A 17,895-nucleotide genomic window follows, 5' to 3' on the forward strand; every position below is an offset into this window, starting at 1 on the left:
GAGGAATCTGTCTCAGTTCATAAACCTCTGACTGTCTCCCTGTGTGTGTGTGTGTGTGTGTGTGTGTGTGTGTGTAGGTGTGTGTGTGTGTTCCTTGCACATCCTGAAGTGTGTCGCCCTTTGAAATCACATTGACTTGTTATCATGCACTCAAAAATCAAGTGTTGTGTCTTGTTAGCAGTAAAGCTTCACCTAATGGCTCTCGGGGCTGCAGAGCATCACGATTGGCTCATTGCTTCTGTTGCTAGGATACGGCTCCATCAGTACTGTATGTGCCTGCTCGGCTGGCGGAGGAAGACGAAGACGAAGATGTAGATGTAGATGTGGATGTAGATGTAGAGGAAAAAAGAGGAGCACAAGGAGAAAGCTGCTATAGAACGTTTTTTAATAATGGTAACTCTATTGTGTGACCATAAAACATTTACAAAATATTCACAGTGTGATGCAGTCAGTCGACAACATGTTTATTTATATTCAATCATATATTTTTCAAAATAAAAAGTTTATACACGGTTCAAAACGCTGCTTTTTTCTGCTCTTTTCCTCTGTCTGCAGTCTGTGGAGCGATCTCTATTATTACATGTGACGTACAATAATAATAATCATCATCATCATCATCTCAATACTAACTTCATTTACATATCTGAGAATCTGAGAAAAACTAAAAACAAGGGTACGAAACCAAAAGAATAAAGGTTTATGTACAAAAAAAATTTACATCTGAACACATATTCCACATATTTACCCATCAGACACGGTCGAAAAATGACCAATAATTTCTCCCTGATTTGCAGCATAGAAATACAATGCAACTTTACTCTCATTTCTTTAAAAAAAATGCTCTACATTTTTCTCAAGAACAATCACAGACGGGTGATTTTTTTTTTTTTTTTTTTTTTTTCTCATAAAGATTTTTTTTTATTTGTGTTGTGAAAATAGCTTAGCTCGGAGAGAAACAACACAAACCGTCCCGTCCTCCTAACCTTTAATGTGTTAGACATTGCTATTGCTATGTTGTTGTTATATTCATTTATGGATGTAAAGAGGTTTCTCGATGTATGGAAAAGTGCAATTTTTTTTACACTTGTAGCATGAATGTACAGTAAGAAGAAATCATCATTGTGAGTGTTTTTTTTTTACATGATGTCCATTTTTCTTTTCTTTTCTGGGGCAAGATGTGCTTCGTTCTTGCTCGTAGCTTTGTGAGCTGGGACGGGAGGAAGAGGAGGAAGAGGACAAAGTCTGGTGAGGAAAAACAAAAGGCCGTTTTCTTTCTGTCTCTTTCTCTTTCTCTTTCTCTGTCTCTTTCTTTTTTGGTCTTTCAGAACAAAAACTGTCTCAGATGAGCTCCAGGAGGACGTAGAGGAGGAGGCGATGACTTGGTGGATTGATGTCGAAAAAAAAAAAACACAGGTGATGTTTTATAAAGTTTTTTTTTGTGTGTGTTTTTTTCTTTTTTAATGTCTTAGTTTTTTTGTGAATCGATCCTGGAAGCAACTGGAGGAGGAGAGAGATCGAGATCGAGATCGGATCAGATCAGTTCGAGTTCAGGAGCTTCGACCCCCTGCTGCTGCGCCTCCATCCTTTCACTCTCGGGGCGCATCTCCCACGGGAACCGTCCGTCATGCGGAGGCCAGTGGGGATTTCGGATTCGGACTCGGACACACCTCCTCCACCTCGATGGACGGTGGAGGGATGGGGTCCGTCTTGTCCGTCCGTCCGTCCGTCGGTGTCGTGTCGTGTCTTCGTGTCGGTGTCGGGAGCTTCAGGGGTCGATGCGGAAGGCCAGCAGCTTGTCGGCGTGCTGGTTGTTGAGCGTGCGCAGGTCGGGCAGACGCAGCAGCAGCTTGGGGAACAGCGTGCTGTCGTCCGGGCGACGGCTGGTGATGAGCGAGCGCAGCGCCTTGATCAGGTTCTCCTGCAGCAGCTCCACGGCCCCGACCTCCACGATGCCGGAGCGGTCTGAAGAGGAAGAAGAGGAAGAGGAGAGCGGTTAGACAGGAAGTTATGTGTAGCTAGTTGGTTGAATTCTTATCTCGAATCAATAATTTATGCAGCAAACTCAGATTTTATGCTCTATTTTAGTCAAGTTTTTATTTTATTATATATTCCTGTACTTTCTTTATTCTTTTTTTATGTTAAAGTTTCCAATTTTGGGTTTTATTATATTTAACTTTTAAAAATTGTATGTTTTTATGCTGTTCTTTTTCTTTTTTCTTACTGTTAAATGTTGTGTTTTCATGTAAAGCACATTGAGTTTCCCCTTGGTATGAAATGAGCTGTATAAATAAAGATGCCTTGTCTTATCTGGAACTGTAATACTCTGTAAATTCTTAATGTAATGTGTTGAATGAGTTACAATATTTGTTATATTGTTTTGTATTCTGTTTTTTGATTAAAAAATGTAATCAATTTAACATTTTTAAAAATAAAAAATGTGTTTTTTCTTATCATTTTTTTAATCAATCAATTCAGTTCTGATGTTTTATTGTATTATGCACGACGGAGGAGATGGAGGAGACTCGTACCTGCTGACACCAGCACCACGGCCATGAACAGCGCCATCTCGTCGGGCTCCAGGCCCAGAGAGCTCAGCTTCTCGCTGAAGTCGAACATGTTGTCCAGTAAGGAGCCCATGCCCAGCGCCCGCAGCGACGCCAGAGAGTACGTCTGCCCGTTGAGGAAGGTCACCGTCCTCTCCTTGGGGTCGAACAGCGAGCAGAACCTCACCATCAGAACCTGAGGACACGACAACAGCAACAAGGTTGGTTAGGATTTATTTATAGGAAGTATAAAGAGCAGGCTACTCATTTTTTGTTCTTTTATGTCTCATTGTGACTTTATGTGTTTATTCTTACTATTTTATAACTTATTATAGTATATATTGGAATTAACAAAGGGAGAATGGGTGGGATTTAATAAGCTTTGGCTTCTTCCTGCTCCTTTTGAGCATAAATTGTTATGTTTTGTTCTTCTTTTATTCTGTGCTCAAATAAACTTTCCTTCATTCATTAATTTATTTAAAAGAGACAAAGAAAAAGAAGTCTATTTACCTGGAAAGTGCCAGATTTGAGCAGCATGACCTGGTCGTGCTGGCTCAGCGTCTGGAAGCCGGGGATGCTCTTGGCGAACTCCACCACCTCCTTGACGGCCGGCGTGAAGCACTGGGAGAACGACTCCCACACCTCCTGACTGGAGCGACTGGCCGGCGCCACGGGACACGAGTTGAGTGGACACGCCTGCAGAGGACAGAAGAAAGAAGATGGCGACGTGTTAGGACTCGTTTATTGACTTTAATTTAATGGATATATAGATAGATAGATAGATAGATAGATAGATAGATAGATAGATAGATAGATAGATAGATAGATAGATAGATAGATAGATAGATAGATAGAGATATAGATAGATAGCTAGATATAGAGATATAGATAGATAGATAGATAGATAGATAGATAGATAGATAGATAGATAGATAGATAGATAGATAGATAGATAGATAGATAGATATATATATATATATATAGATATAGATAGATAGATAGATAGATAGATATAGATAGATAGATAGATAGAACGATAGATAGATAGAACGATAGAACGATAGATAGATAGATAGATAGATAGATAGATAGATAGATAGATAGATAGATAGATAGATAGATAGATAGATAGATAGATAGATATAGAGATATAGATAGATATAGAGATATAGATAGATAGATAGATAGATATAGAGATATAGAGATATAGATAGATAGATAGATAGATAGATAGATAGATAGATAGATAGATAGATAGATAGATAGATAGATAGATAGATAGATAGATAGATAGATAGATAGATAGATAGATAGATATAGATAGAGGGCTGCTCACCAGGACTTTGGCGCCTCCGTGCAGCTTCCAGGGACAACCCGATGAGGACGAGTTCTGGTTCTGAGACTCGAAGCCGTTCTGATTGGCTGCGCTCTGATAGGACGACAGCGGCGATCGGCTGCGGCTCATTGGACACTGGTTCTGATTATTGGAGGAGGAGGAGGAGGAGGAGAAGCTGTACTTGTGGTTGTTGGCGTTGTCGGGGCAGTTTGTGGAGATGTTGTGGTAACCGGGCGTCATATCGGTGGCCTGCTCGCCGCCGTGCTGCTGCTGCTGCTGCGTCGCCGTGGTTACCGCGGTCTGGGCGGTCAGCTGCGACAGCTCCTGCACCGCGCTGCTGCTGCTGCTCTGGAAAGTGGAAGCGTTGTTGTGGTTGTTGTTGTTGCTGTTGCTGTTGTTGCTGTTCCTGCTGCGAGACGCCATCTTGAGAGGCTTCTCCTCGCTGCGGTACGGCTCGTTGGTCTGGTGGTGGTGGTGGAGGAGGTGGTGGTGGTTCTGGTTCTGGTTCTGGGGACTGGAGGGGGCCGATGATGATGAGGAAGAGGAAGATGAGGAAGATGAAGAGGAAGAGGAAGAGGAGGAGGAAGGAGGAGGAGGAGACACCTCCATCTCCATGGAAGCCGACTCGTTGAGACTGTTCATGTAGCTCTGCATCTCGTCCAGGAGGCGCTGCTTCTCCCGCTTGGGGATGCGACCGAAACGAACAGCTGAAAGGAGACAAGAGGAAGAAGATGAAGAAGTTATCAAACATGGCCGACGACATGTTCAACACACAAAACACTCTGGTATAAATTCATCCAACATGTGACAGTGCAGCTGTAATCTCTACATGGATTACTAATCTGCTTCCTCCATCACAGCTGTTCCCCACCGAGCCTTCATCTCCTCCTCTTCTCTTCTCTTCTCTTCTCTTCCTTTCCTTTCCCTCCCCCTCCTCCTTCTTTTTCTCAACACTGCACCTCCACTGACAGACTCTATTTATAGCTCTCTGTATGCTATACCTCCTCCTCCTCTCCTCCTCCTCTCTGCCTTCCCGTTGAGCTCTCATTCTCTTTGCCGTGTGGAAGTAGGTCACTGGGTCGGCGGCAGCAACCAACATGATGTCATTAGCAAAGTGACAGAGTGAGTGAGTAGGAGAAAGGTCAAGAACACGACAGACGCAGGTAGGAGAGGTGAGGAGATAAAAAAAAAAAGGAAAATGGGATCATCAGAAATCGATTTGCGAAGACCGGGGGCGTAAAAAAGAAAAAAAAATGGAAAAGAAAAGATCTCCGTCTGTGCTTTTCTATTAATTTATAAAGGGAATAAAAACAAACTCGCATTTGGTTTCTCACCAGTCACCAGTAAAGTTTCTATGAATTATCAGGTGCTTTTTTTTTTCTTTTCTTGTCTTTCGGGCGTTTTTGGGTCGACTAAAAATGTTTGCTCCAGAAAAAGCCATGATTTATTATCACCTACTTTAAGCCCGGTCCCTGGAGATCAGACTCCTGCGGTGAAACGAGGCAGAGCAGCAGCAGCACCATTACATTATGTCCTGATAGCGCTTTCATTTTTTTTTTTTACTCTGGACTTTTTATGATAAACAGGTCAGAATAAAATTACCACAGTTTGTAAAAAATGTTTGAGTAGTAAAGTGGGTGAACTGCAGGTAAAGACTGAGTCCTGCTGAACACAACGGAGGGAGGGGGGTCGGAGGGGTAATCAACAACTTTGTGGCCCAATTTCCCAAAATAAACTCCATTTGTCACAGTTTCTGTTTGACTGATGACTACTGGGACTCTCAGGCTGCTCGCGCTATAAATCAGAGACACAGGGCCGAGACAGAGGAGAACAAAAAGACAGAAAGGAGGAAGAGGAGGTGAGAGGAGATAGAAGAGAAGCAATAGGGAATGATTTATTTCCCAAAAACCTGCGTTCGAACTCTTTCAAGAGCAGAATCAGGCTTTTTATTTTAATAACCTTTAGTATTAAAGCTATCCCACCTGATCTGATCTGATCTGACCCTGTAGAACTTATATTATTATAATAAACTATTAAATCCTAAACTATGAGTCTGAATGTGGTCTTTCTCTCACCATCTCTGGACATGCCCACGGAGAGACACTTCTTGAAGCGACAGTGCTGGCACCGGTTCCTGTTCATGCGCATGATGAGACAGTTCTCGTTCTTCACGCACATCTTGTAGTGGATGTTCTGCTGGATGCTGCGTCTGAAGAAACCCTGGTAGAAGAAGATAGAATAAAAGGCGTTAGTTAAAGTCTATTGTCTGTAGTGTGAGTCTGTGTTGCATCTGCAGACATGATGACATGATGCAGCAGGACGTGTGTTTCTCAGTCTCACCTTGCAGCCTTCGCAGGCGTGCACCCCATAATGAAAGCCAGATGCGATGTCTCCACACACCTTACACAGGAGAACCATCCCTCCGGTTTCTGTGGGGAGAAGCGCACAAATCCATCATTAGAGAGGGAAACACAGTGACAGGATGCTGGCAGGTAACACAAAAGAAAGAACATCACTGCAAAAACTCAAAATCTTTCCAAGAATATTTGTCTTATTTCTTGTCAAAATGTCTCATTTCTAGTCAAAACTAAACTCTTTCCACAAATTTTCACTTGAAATAAGTAGAATAATCTGCCAGTGAAAGGAAGTTTTTTGTGCTTGTAATAAGAATAAAGGAAAAACTTGCTCCACTATCAGCTTTTTCTACTTATTTCAAGTGAAAATAGGCTTGAAAGGAGTAAAAAGTGTCTAAAAACAAGCTGCTTTTTAATGTGACGAGTCTTATTTTGAGTATAATTTGATTTGTTTTGACTAGAAATAAGACAAATATTCTTGGTAAATTTTGAGTTTTTGCAGTGTAGGAAGGAAGAAGATGAGATGAGACTCACTGGTGAAGGTGCCGGTGAAGCCACACGGCCTCTTGGCCATGGTGGGGTGGTTGTAGGTCGAAGACGACGACACCGTGGTGATCTGGGCGACCGGAGCGTTGTTTACTTCGGGAAACTGGAAGACCATTTTCGGGGAAGGGGTGTCGGCCCCCCTCCGGTCCCCTCTCTGCCTCATGGACCCGAGCTCCTGAAAGGAGACACCTCCCTCGGGGGACGAGGGCTGCGAGTGGGACGAGGGCGACTGGGTCTGGTATCCACTTGAAGGGCTGCCAGGACTCGGGCTGGCACTGCCAGATGAGCCGGCGTACAGGATAACACCACCTGGAGGAGCAGAGAGAGGAGAGGGGGGGCAGAGGTCAGTTCACTGCTCTTCATCTGGGTCTCAAAGTAGGTGAGAGTGTAAGTGCACTGCAAAAACGCTAAATCTTACCAAGAATATTTGTCTTATTTCTAGTCAAAATGTCATTTCTAGTCAAAACTAATCTCATTATACTTAAAATAAGTATATTTATACATATACATACAAAAGTAGCTTGTTTTTAGACACTTTTTTACTAATTTCAAGGATATTTTCAATTGAAATAAGTAGAAAAATCTGATAGTGGAGCAAGTTTTTCTTTCTTATTACAAGCACAAAAAACTTGCTTTCACTGGCAGATTTTTCTACTTATTTCAAGTGAAAATATCCTTGAAATAAGTAAAAAGTGTCGAAAAACAAGTTCATTTTTGGGTGATGAGTCTTATTTAAAGTGGAAAGTGGATTAGTTTTGACTAGAAATGAGACATTTTGACAAGAAATAAGACAAATATTCTTGGAAAGATTGTGAGTTTTTGCAGTGTGTTGAGCAACACTCGGCTGTGATACAGTGTTCTCACTTGGCAACCTGTCATAAACACACACACACAAAAAAGAAAAAAGAAAAAAAAAAACCCTGATCAGAAATTTGATCTGATTAATTATTCAGCGACGCCGTCACGGCTTGAGCAACAACAACAGCTCTGACCTGAATATCTGTGTGTGTCAGACACTTTTGGCTTCCGATCTGTCAGGTCAGATCCTCCAATCATAATAATAAAAAGAAAAAAAAAAACGCCTTGTCATGCCAACTGGGCTGCCTTGCCTTGCGTGTTGTTTTTTCACTGATTAGAGAGACTTTAGTGAATAAATAACACGTGAGAGGGCTGGATAACAAGGTCTGATAAGGTCACCTACATCTCTGTGATAGGAGATATGAGCTACGACGACGACACTGACACTCTGCTGCTGCTGCTGCTGCTGGTCCTCATAAAGATCTCTAACTATAAACATCGCAGTAAAAAAAGAAAAAATCAATGCGCCAAAACAGGAAACGCCATGAGATTCATATCATAACGAGGAGGAGGAGGAGGAGGAGGAGGGGGGCAGTAAGTCACCGTGCCACTGACAAACAGACAAACAGCCTCTTTGTTTAGACATGTCACATCACATCGGAAATGCCCTGTTACCCCTAAACGCAACACCACCTCCTCCCTCCCTCCCTCCCTCCCTTCCTCCTCCCTCCTCCTCCTCTTGTTTTGCAGACACTGTTCTTCTCTGCAAGATGAAAGACTGCCCCTCACGTGCAGCCCGCTCCCTGCCTGCTTCGCTTTCACCACCACTGAGCCTTTCTCTTCTCTCCACTCCCTCCACTCCCTCCCTCCCTCCCTTCTCCTCTATCCTCCTCCCATCATCCCTCCCTCCCTCCCTCTCCCTCTCACCCCCTCCCTCCCTCACCACTCTGGCTGCGGGCCTGCAGACCCATCTATCCGCCAGCCACCTGACCGGGAGCTCACATGGACTCTTGACACAGTTCCCGCCCGACTCACAAGGCTCTTTGCGCAGTCCCGTGTAGACAACAGCAGCAGCAGCAGCAGCAGCAGCAGCAGCAGCACAATAACAAGCGCCGGGGCAGATCACGTTTAGAATAAGAGAGGGGGGGGCTTTAATGCTGCTGCTGCTGCTGCTGTTACTGTGACTGACTACAGACGTAAAAGAGAAAAGCAAAGCAATGCAATGCAAAATAAAATAAAGCAGAGTAGGGCACGGCCACATTAAGTCGATGATGCATTCCTCTCGTGCAAGTCAGTCGGTCACGTTGCTGCTGCTGCTGCTGCCGGGTTTAACAATGTTTTGACACATTCATATCTAGGCGTTGTTTGTTTTTAAATCGGATGTCATTTTACAGCCGCTATAAGGAAACTCATTAAGATCTTAATTTAGCTCATTTTACAAGCTGACATCACTCATTTGATTTCACCAGTTCAGGAATTCATAAAACGAGCGAGTGCTCCACTTATTATGATGATTATTCTCATTTTCTTGTTCTTTTTGGCCTCGTTTTATTTGATTTTTTTGTGCGATTAGCTGATTTTAATGACATGTAATGACTTGAGCACAAAATGAAACGTTTATCTTCCTCTATTTAACACAAAAAAACGTGTCACTGCGGGTTTGTATCACGAGGATCATGACTGTTTAATGTCTGTCGATAACCAGCTGCACAGGTTTGTATCAGCTGTGATTGGGTTAAACAGTCTGGTTAAAGGGGGAGATGGGGGGGGGGGGTCTCACATGAACTGTAGTAGCAGCAGTGTAACAGTGACAGTACGTCTGTGCTCTGTTCTAGTGAGCTGTTTTCCCCCGAAGACCTTGAGTCATCTGAGAAAAAAAGAAAAAAGGAAAAAGAAAAAAAGGAAAAGCCTCCCTGCGTTTTCTCTCCTTGAGGAAACACGTGCTGCTGCGTTTCTGTGGAGAGCCGAGTTAATTCCTCCGCTCACACGTGTCGCCGCTGAATGTAAGGTACTCTGGCCTTGGATGCTTGTTGTGTATAAGGGCGTGTGTGTCTGTGTGCGTGTGAGTGTGTGAATGTGGCAGCTCTGGTGTCACAGTCTGAGTGCGACTTGACCTTACACACAAATGTAACTTTGCACATGTGCAGCTTCCTGTGTGCGTGCGTGCGTGTGTGTGTCAGGATAACGACACAACTTTTCCTAGACATGTGCATCATCACCTGCGGAGGGGACGCTCCGTCAGCCGTCACATGAGCTCCACACCCACTCAGACACACATTCACCCACCCACCCACCCACTCACTCAGTCACTTACTCACTCACAAACCCTGTCTCCACCCCTGTGAGCTGCACCAACACTAAACACTAAACGCTCCATATTCTGGTTTCCTGGAATCTGGTTTGACCGAGCGCCAGAACGAGCTCTGGGAATGTCATCGTCCGCCACAGGTTACAACATGTGACCTGTGGATTCACATACAGCCCATAGAATAAACAAAACACTGCGTCGCCCCTCCCTCTCCTCCTCTTCCCTCCTCCCCCCTCATTTCCCTCCTCATGTGCTGCTGGGCATGCATTCATACATACATACAGACATGCATGGCAGTAAAACTGTATAGACCTCAGGGCTCGTGTCGTGTCTGGCGGGTGGGGTGGGGTTTGGGCAATAAGTCCAGTCGACGCCCACTTTCTTTTTCTTTTTTTTTTTTAAGTCTGTCCTTTTTTATGAGAACATTTACAACTGTGCATGGGCAGCGAGCCTGGCTCCACGTGAAGCAGCCGGCCTCATGACACACACCACTAGTTAGGAAGCTTTTCAAGGACAGAAAACTTCTTTGAAAGCAACAGGAAATGATTCAACTGTGCAGCACTTTATATGCACTTTATGCACATTTTTAGTTTAAAAGTTCTTTTTTTTAAGTCTCTTTCATTCATTTCTTACCCTATTTCTACTATCCCTTTGTGATGTGAAGGGAGGCGATGCAAGTAAGAATGTCATTGCATGGGGTTTCAACAATAAACTTCTTTTTTTGCTCCACTTTGTTGAACTTTCTACACTTTTTCAAAGTCGATCATGTGCATCTATATATGAGACTGACAGGAGCAGGTTTCACACTCGATCCTTCAGCAGAAACACTATCCGACATCCCAATCAAACCCCCCTGGCCTTTAATCTGAGTTAGCTTAGCCCGGTTAATGTGGATCGCAGAGAGAGTTTGGTTTCAGGGAGTTGGCACCGTGATGGTGAATGGCATTTTGGCTGTGACGCATTCAAGGACTGCAGGTGAAAAAACAAAAAACAAAACCTTTGAGGGGATGATGCACATCATATCACATCACGAGGACGGTTACGATGCTTTTAGGTCACAAGGTCGCGTCTCTCTGAAGGCCTGAGATCAGCATCATCATCATCATAGCTTTTGTGGAAACAATTAACGTACACTAATTCCTCCAATTAACCTTCAGCTAGTGGTGTTGAAGAGCCTCTTCACTTCTCTCATATTGATTACGGCACTCTCTGATGATCCAGCTATTCATTCATCTATTTATTTATTAATTCATCTTCCATTTGGTTGAATAAAGATGGAGGCAAGACAATTTGTGTCAAAAAAAAGAAGAAAAAAAAGAGAGAGAGAGGGAGAGGCAGCCATCAGGCCACCAGCTGACTTCATGACTCATGTGATGTGATATAATAAAAAATGTATGAATTGGGCCACTATCACTTTATAATGACACTGAATATTCTCTGTGTGTGATGTATTCATATATATTGAGCTTAAATGTTACATTTTATGTAGCTATCATGTCAATGTCAGTATCTTCATGAGGTTCTGCTGAAGAATAATTCCACATTATTCAGATATAGGCCATGATTATGAATAGAAAACACGTGAATATTGAATTTAATTGATGTATCTATGTTAGCAGCAGCTCTATAATGGTGATAATGGATGATTTTCTGTCTATATAAACCCGTGGATCGTTGTAATTTTCAAATATACATTCAGCCACAGCGGTGGAGCTGTTAAACCTCTCTGACCCACTGACCAAGCAACGGGAGGAATCCCCGTGCGGGCAGAGCAGCAGAGTGGAGCAGAGAGAGGAGGAGGGAGGGGGGAGGAGGAGGATGAGGGGGAGGAGGAGGGGCGGGGAGCTCGGGAATCATGCGCGGCACGTGGATACTGAGGCTGAGTACACGTGCTTGTGGGCTCGAGCTCGAGGCGGGGTGGCTGCGTATTAAAAAAAGGAGGCGCATGATGATTCTCTAGTTGTTCTACATTATCACGACCGCTTTTTCCCAGCATGCCGTGGGCGGGCTGACTGTCCTAATGGCCTTGTCTGCTGCTGCTGCTGCTATTATAACAACTATTAATATTAATATTATGATCATTTCTATAGGGAAGCATCGATGTGATGCTTATTTAAAGTGACGTCACTGCGCATTATTATGATATTATATTATTATAGCCTATTCTAGTCTCCCTATATCATAACTTAATGTAGCCTATTCATTCCCATGATCCTTATTATACTTTTACATGAATGCATAATATAGTATTCATATGCACATGATCCATCCAGAAACTTCCACTTGTAGCCTACTGCTTCATTGAATCCATTATTCCCCCTGCTGAGTTAATGGTTTAAATTCTGGGGTGGATTTGAATGGTTCGCTCGCTTTTTATTTTTTATTCATTTGATTTTTATGAGTACCATATGATTTACGCAGCAGCACTGGGGCTTCATTCATTTCATCGTCAGCTTCCTCCCACGACATTTGGGTTAGATCATGATTCAGGTCCTGGCAGAACAGGATGTTTTTTTTACTCCGCTCTTCAAGTCAAGTCGTGGCCAGTTGAGTTAACATGGAAGGAACCATTTGGCACCGGTCACTTGTTTTCACTCAGTGGGCGTGACTATGACTGACTGACTGACTGTTGCTCCTTGACATAGACCTACTCACATGTGTTTTGACACAGATAAAAAAAAAAAACTGAACTGGAGCCAAGTAGGAGTTAGTCCAACAACAATTTCCAACTTCCACATGCGCACAAGTTGTTCAACTAGTTTGGAAGAGGAACTAAACTAAACTAAACTAAACCACAGAGTTGGATCAGAGTCTAACTCACATGCACCTATAGATACAATGGGAACGGGGCCAGTGGGGTTAATGTATGGCTGTGGCTGCGTGGAGAGGAAACGTGTTCGTGCAGGGCAGGTGGGAGGGGTGGGGAGGGGAGGAGGGGGGGTTAGGGGGCATTTTGGGTCAGGCTTCACGTGAGAGAAATGTTTACATAGAGAATCGGAAGTCCGCTGCAAAAACTGTCTACAGAGGTCGCTCTCCATGAAAAAAAAAAACTGTCACACTGAAGCATCACAAAAAAAAAGAAAAGCCACATATCACACAGATGAGTTACCAGCCCTTCAAGGCAGGGCACGTTTGTTTCTTTTGCAAATATTTGACACCACCAGCGCCCACAGCAGCTTCCATGTTAAACAAACAATAGTTTGAATGCTGCAGGGACACAGACAGGAGCTCAGCTGCACCTTGTAGGTCAGTACAGTAGCCCATAATGTGTCAGGTGCAGCTGCGGCTTTAAAACTTAAAAACATGCGCATGAACTAGATTTTAAAAAAACAAACAACCTGTCCAACTATCACTTTATCATAACCAGTAATAACCAGCAATAATAAGGTCGATTCATGCTATAACGATGAATAAATCAATGGAAAGTGACAGAAAAATCTTAAAAAAAAAAAAAAAAATCACTCAGAATAATATACAGTGTAGACAAGTGTAACAGCATCATTTAATTCCCCAGTAACTATGCACGGTATGTTTCCCTGTTCCATCCTTCAGCTATACTACTGGCACAGAAATTACATTTCCAGTGGCTTCAAGTAAAAGACACCCAGTACAGTAATAAAAGAAAAACATGTTTTACTTACCACCTGGGCTATTGTCCATGGTTTCCAGTAGTAGATCGATGTTGCTCTGTTGTTCCGTGTTGTCAAACTGTTGGTTTGCCGTTTATTGCTGGACTGTGACTGACTGCTGCTGCTCTTGCTGTTGCTTGCAACCGAGGAGTTTCGTTGACACAGGTGAAAGAGTCATGAACTGCCAAGGCATAGAGAGTGTATCCCAAATATCAGACAAGCGCGAGTGTGCACAGGGCATTGGGGTTCTGGGAGGAAACCCAGGCAGCGAAGACAACAAGGAGAATAATAAAAAATAAAATTAGCCTATAATAATAAAAATTAGAAATAGGCTAGTAATAGGTTATTTCAAAGAAATACGCGCAGATCTGTTAATGATCCAGAATAATTTCCAAAGTGAATATCTCAGCTCGGCTCTGCTCTGCTCAGCGCAAGGTCTGCACACCGTGTGATGCCAGGCTGGGTGATATCACTGTAGTAATACCGCTGCTGTAGTGGTGTGGGCTTCTCTCTAAATTACAGAGGTCCCAAAGCATTCAGCATCCAGCAGGCAGCTCCTTTTCTTGCCATGTACAGTGAGTCACCATCAAAACATGACTATAGAGTGGAAGTAGTTTAAACACTCCCCCCCGTACGCTCATCAATAAGCAACACGCGTCCTAAAATAACCAGCACGTTTTCAGGTGGCTGAGAAATGTGACCAATTTTTTTTTCTCTCTCTCCTTCCTGTTCTCCTTTTTTTTTCTGTGTCCCTTCAACCCGCCTGTTTGTTGATGTGTATCAGCTCTCTCTCTCTCTTTCTGTCACGCTCTCTGAAAACATTTCACCCCTCCCCCTTCCCTTCATCACCCACACGCCCCCACTTTTTTTTTTTTTTTTTACTCTTTCTCACTTTTTCATTGGCCGACAGCCCCGCATGGAGACGGCACATTGGGCTCGTCCGACAGAGGAATGCTGCTTAAAGCCCTGCTGCATGTGCGCATGGCATGTGAGCTCGCGCTGCCCTACTGACACACATTTTATGCTAATGAGGCCAGAAGCTGCCTGCGCGAGGCGATAAGCGGGGGAAGAGATGGGAGGAGGAGGAAGAGGTCTCACTCTCCACAACGTGTCTACGCGACTTCCCTCTCTAGTCTAGTGTTTCATTGTAGGGTAAGGTCACGCATGGCTGTCAATGTCAACACAGTAAGTAAGACTGGATTAACAATGTGGCAGAGTGGCCGGGGAACTATTATTCTCAAAGCTTTATCAACTGCTCTATATTCGAAAAACGTGTCCTAGCAATTTAATTTGTAATTTATTTATTTATTATTATATTTCAGACTCAGGTCCATAGCAAAACATAACACAACAAGACGTAACACAACAACAGACACACAACACAAACAATAAAAGAGACTAAAGCTAAAACATAGATAGATAGAAATTTACATCACTGATATCAAAAATAGAATTACTATAAAGTTAAAAAGAGACAACTGTACCAGTGTCTCCATAACAGAGATTGATATCTGATGGAACTACAGTTGATGTGGGTCAGACTGTTAATTATATGGTTTTCTGAGGCATCAAGCCGACACATGAATCTATACATCAGGTTTCTGAGTACAGCATTAAAGGTATTGACACGTGCATTTACAAACATTTCACTCGCACTCAGCCATCGAGGTCTTTTAAGTAGGATTCTTAATGCATCATTATACGCAACCTGTAATTTTTTCATGCTTGCTTTCTTGTAGTTAACCCACAGGTATGCAGTGTACAAGTGGTGTACAGTAGCTTTGACACAGTCATTATTTTAGCTCATTAGATAGATAGATAGATAGATAGATAGATAGATAGATAGATAGATAGATAGATAGATAGATAGATAGATAGATAGATAGATAGACAGACTTTATTGATCCCAAGCTGGGAAATTACAGTGCAGCAGCATTACACACAGTGACGATAACAACATATAGCCTATGGGATAAGGATATAGAAATAAAGAACAAACTATAGGCTACATAATAATAAAATAGCAAAATATAGTAGTAGTAATAGTAGTGTAGGATTGTTGATAGTTAAAATTGAAAAGGAAATGTAAAATTCTCAAACATAGGCTTGTCTTCTGATCGTTTTTACACCCCAATCTAAGAAAAATGCCATTAAACTGTTAATAAGTATAAGAGCCCTAGCCTTTGTTTTCTTTTCTTTTATTCCCCCTATACCCCCGCCGGACTGTAGGACATAGGGCTCTGGATGTCATTTATCGCTCTCTCTCTCATGTCTGTCCCTTCTTCTTTGTGTGTGCTATATCATGTTTGCTGCCTTCCTAGCCAGGCCTTGCTTGGAAAAGAGAGGTTTTATCTAAAGCAATCTGCCTCGTAAAATAAAGGTAAAATAAATAATAATAATAAAAATATAAGCTTATGTAGCTATGTGTGTGTGTTTTTCCCCTTGGGTTCTCATTCGTTTGTCTGTCAGCTCTACCATTTGCAGAAGAATTAAAAAGTCTGATGGCTGTGGGTATAAAAGACACCTGTTCCTTATTGTGTTGTTAAAGAAACCTATGCCATGGATGTTTGTACTACTTGTGCAATAAAAAATAAAAACACCCCAATTTGGACATCAACAGCTATATCACAGGGCAAAGTCCAATCAGAGGCCTACTGTTTGAACCAAAACGTTCATTTTGACGTCCGTGCAAAGATGTACAATTTGTTTCTCCTAATGCGACAGAAAATGAAGTCTTTACGCATCAATTTTGGCAAAAGATGGCAAAAAGCTGTCATGTGTACAAACAGCTGGGAATTGTGGAGTCATCTAGTCATCTCCATGCCATGTAGTCTGCTGCACTAAACCAGCTAAATCCAATCAGTACAAGCTCTTCAGCCAGGAACGTGAGCTAATTAGTGAATGCACCTGGTTCACTGACTGAGCAGAACAAACACTGCATGAAGATGACTTGATGACTCCAAAATTCCCATCTCTGTGTACAAAACACAGACAATAATGTGAATTTCTATGGTTCCCAGTCGTTTGAATTTGGGTGATACCATTCAACCAGTTTCTGGGGGGGGGGACATACAAAGACATACAAAGAATAAATCCCTTTCCCTCCATGACTTAAACCAATTAAACCTCAAGAAGAAGAATTCCCTCTTATACTTACCTATCAGTTGTAGCCAGGAAACAATATTGACTTACGGTGACATTTACGTCCGCATCTTCTGGCAATTTCCACCACTATTAAAAACAATACTGGACTGTTCCGAATAGTAAACAACAGGTAAGAAACCCAAACGTAGGTAGCTAGCCGCACCAGCTAGTTAGCATTAAACTGACGCTTACACACACTTTTGACGTGTTTGGACGAAAGTACTGTGTAAAGACGTTACTATTTCAGTATTTAACGCCAAAACATGGACGTTGAAATAGACGTTGAGGCGCCTTAACAGAATCCACACAGCAACGTCACAGAGCAACTGTCCCATAGATACACGTATCTATGGCAACTGTCCAATCAGAGGCCACATCCGACCTGCTACAACGATCTGCGTTGACTGAACGGGCTGCTAGCTAGCAGGTAGCTAGTCCATAGTACATCTGTATTACTATGCTCTCTGTCTCTGTCTCTTTCTCTTTTTTAAGGAAGCAAAATAATTATTTTCGTCCAGACAAAAGTAAGCTGCCTGCCACTTTTTTGCGCCCATAACATACCTGAAATGCAAACACTTTAGCCCACCTGAGCAGGTAGCCAACAGCACAGCATGCGTGAGCCTGAAACAGTTTGTGCACTCTGTTGTTGCAAAAATAAAAAAAAATAAAAAATGCTACAAATCTACCTATTATCTGTGTTTCCACTGCAGTAACAACAAGGAAGATGAAGCTGGGATGTGGTGTTGTATTTGTGTGTGGATACTGGAAGCAATCCTGGAAATGTTGCAAAGAAGGTAAGACTTTATTCTGGAGCAGGTGTTGCTGTTACCTTTATTTGAAGTTTTGTGTGCAAGCCATTTACAGTCAAGCTTGGACTGTGTTTCATCAATTCAGTAAAGTAGAGAAAAATCATGTCAGTTTGCTTTACAATCAGCTTTCAGTACATTAGGCATTCCTTATAGAAATATAAAGTATGTGGGCTCGAGGCAACATACATTATATAACGTTTATAGAGTAGTTTATACATTATTAAAGTTAATAATATATAAAATAGCCTATATAGCCTTTGTAAAAATCATATAGGTAAACTGCAACAATTTCATATAGGCCTATGTATGATTTTATTGTAGTTGTAGAACATTATACACAGTATATCCACCACAAAGTCTGTGAGTAGGATTTATGTTGATATTTGTTAACAGACCACTTTCTCTCAGTATGGGGAGATGAAACAAAA

General features: G+C 42.5%; 1 protein-coding gene across 1 annotated transcript; it reads right to left on the minus strand.

Annotated features, from left to right (window-relative positions):
- Positions 1–431: 431 nt before the first annotated feature.
- LOC310986077 (nuclear receptor subfamily 1 group D member 2-like) lies at positions 432–14,265 on the minus strand. The gene is made up of 8 exons (XM_083971834.1): positions 13,527–14,265; positions 6,768–7,088; positions 6,220–6,308; positions 5,955–6,099; positions 3,880–4,586; positions 3,054–3,239; positions 2,529–2,739; positions 432–1,962 (listed from the first exon to the last, which is right to left on the minus strand). Exons 1-8 carry the CDS (start codon positions 13,543–13,545, stop codon positions 1,766–1,768), a joined length of 1,875 nt encoding a protein of 624 aa, XP_083827960.1. The 5' UTR covers positions 13,546–14,265; the 3' UTR covers positions 432–1,765.
- Between the last annotated feature and the right edge of the window lie 3,630 nt (positions 14,266–17,895).

The sequence above is a fragment of the Trachurus trachurus genome (assembly GCF_905171665.1).
Source record: "Trachurus trachurus genome assembly, chromosome: 5".
NCBI lineage: Eukaryota > Metazoa > Chordata > Actinopteri > Carangiformes > Carangidae > Trachurus > Trachurus trachurus.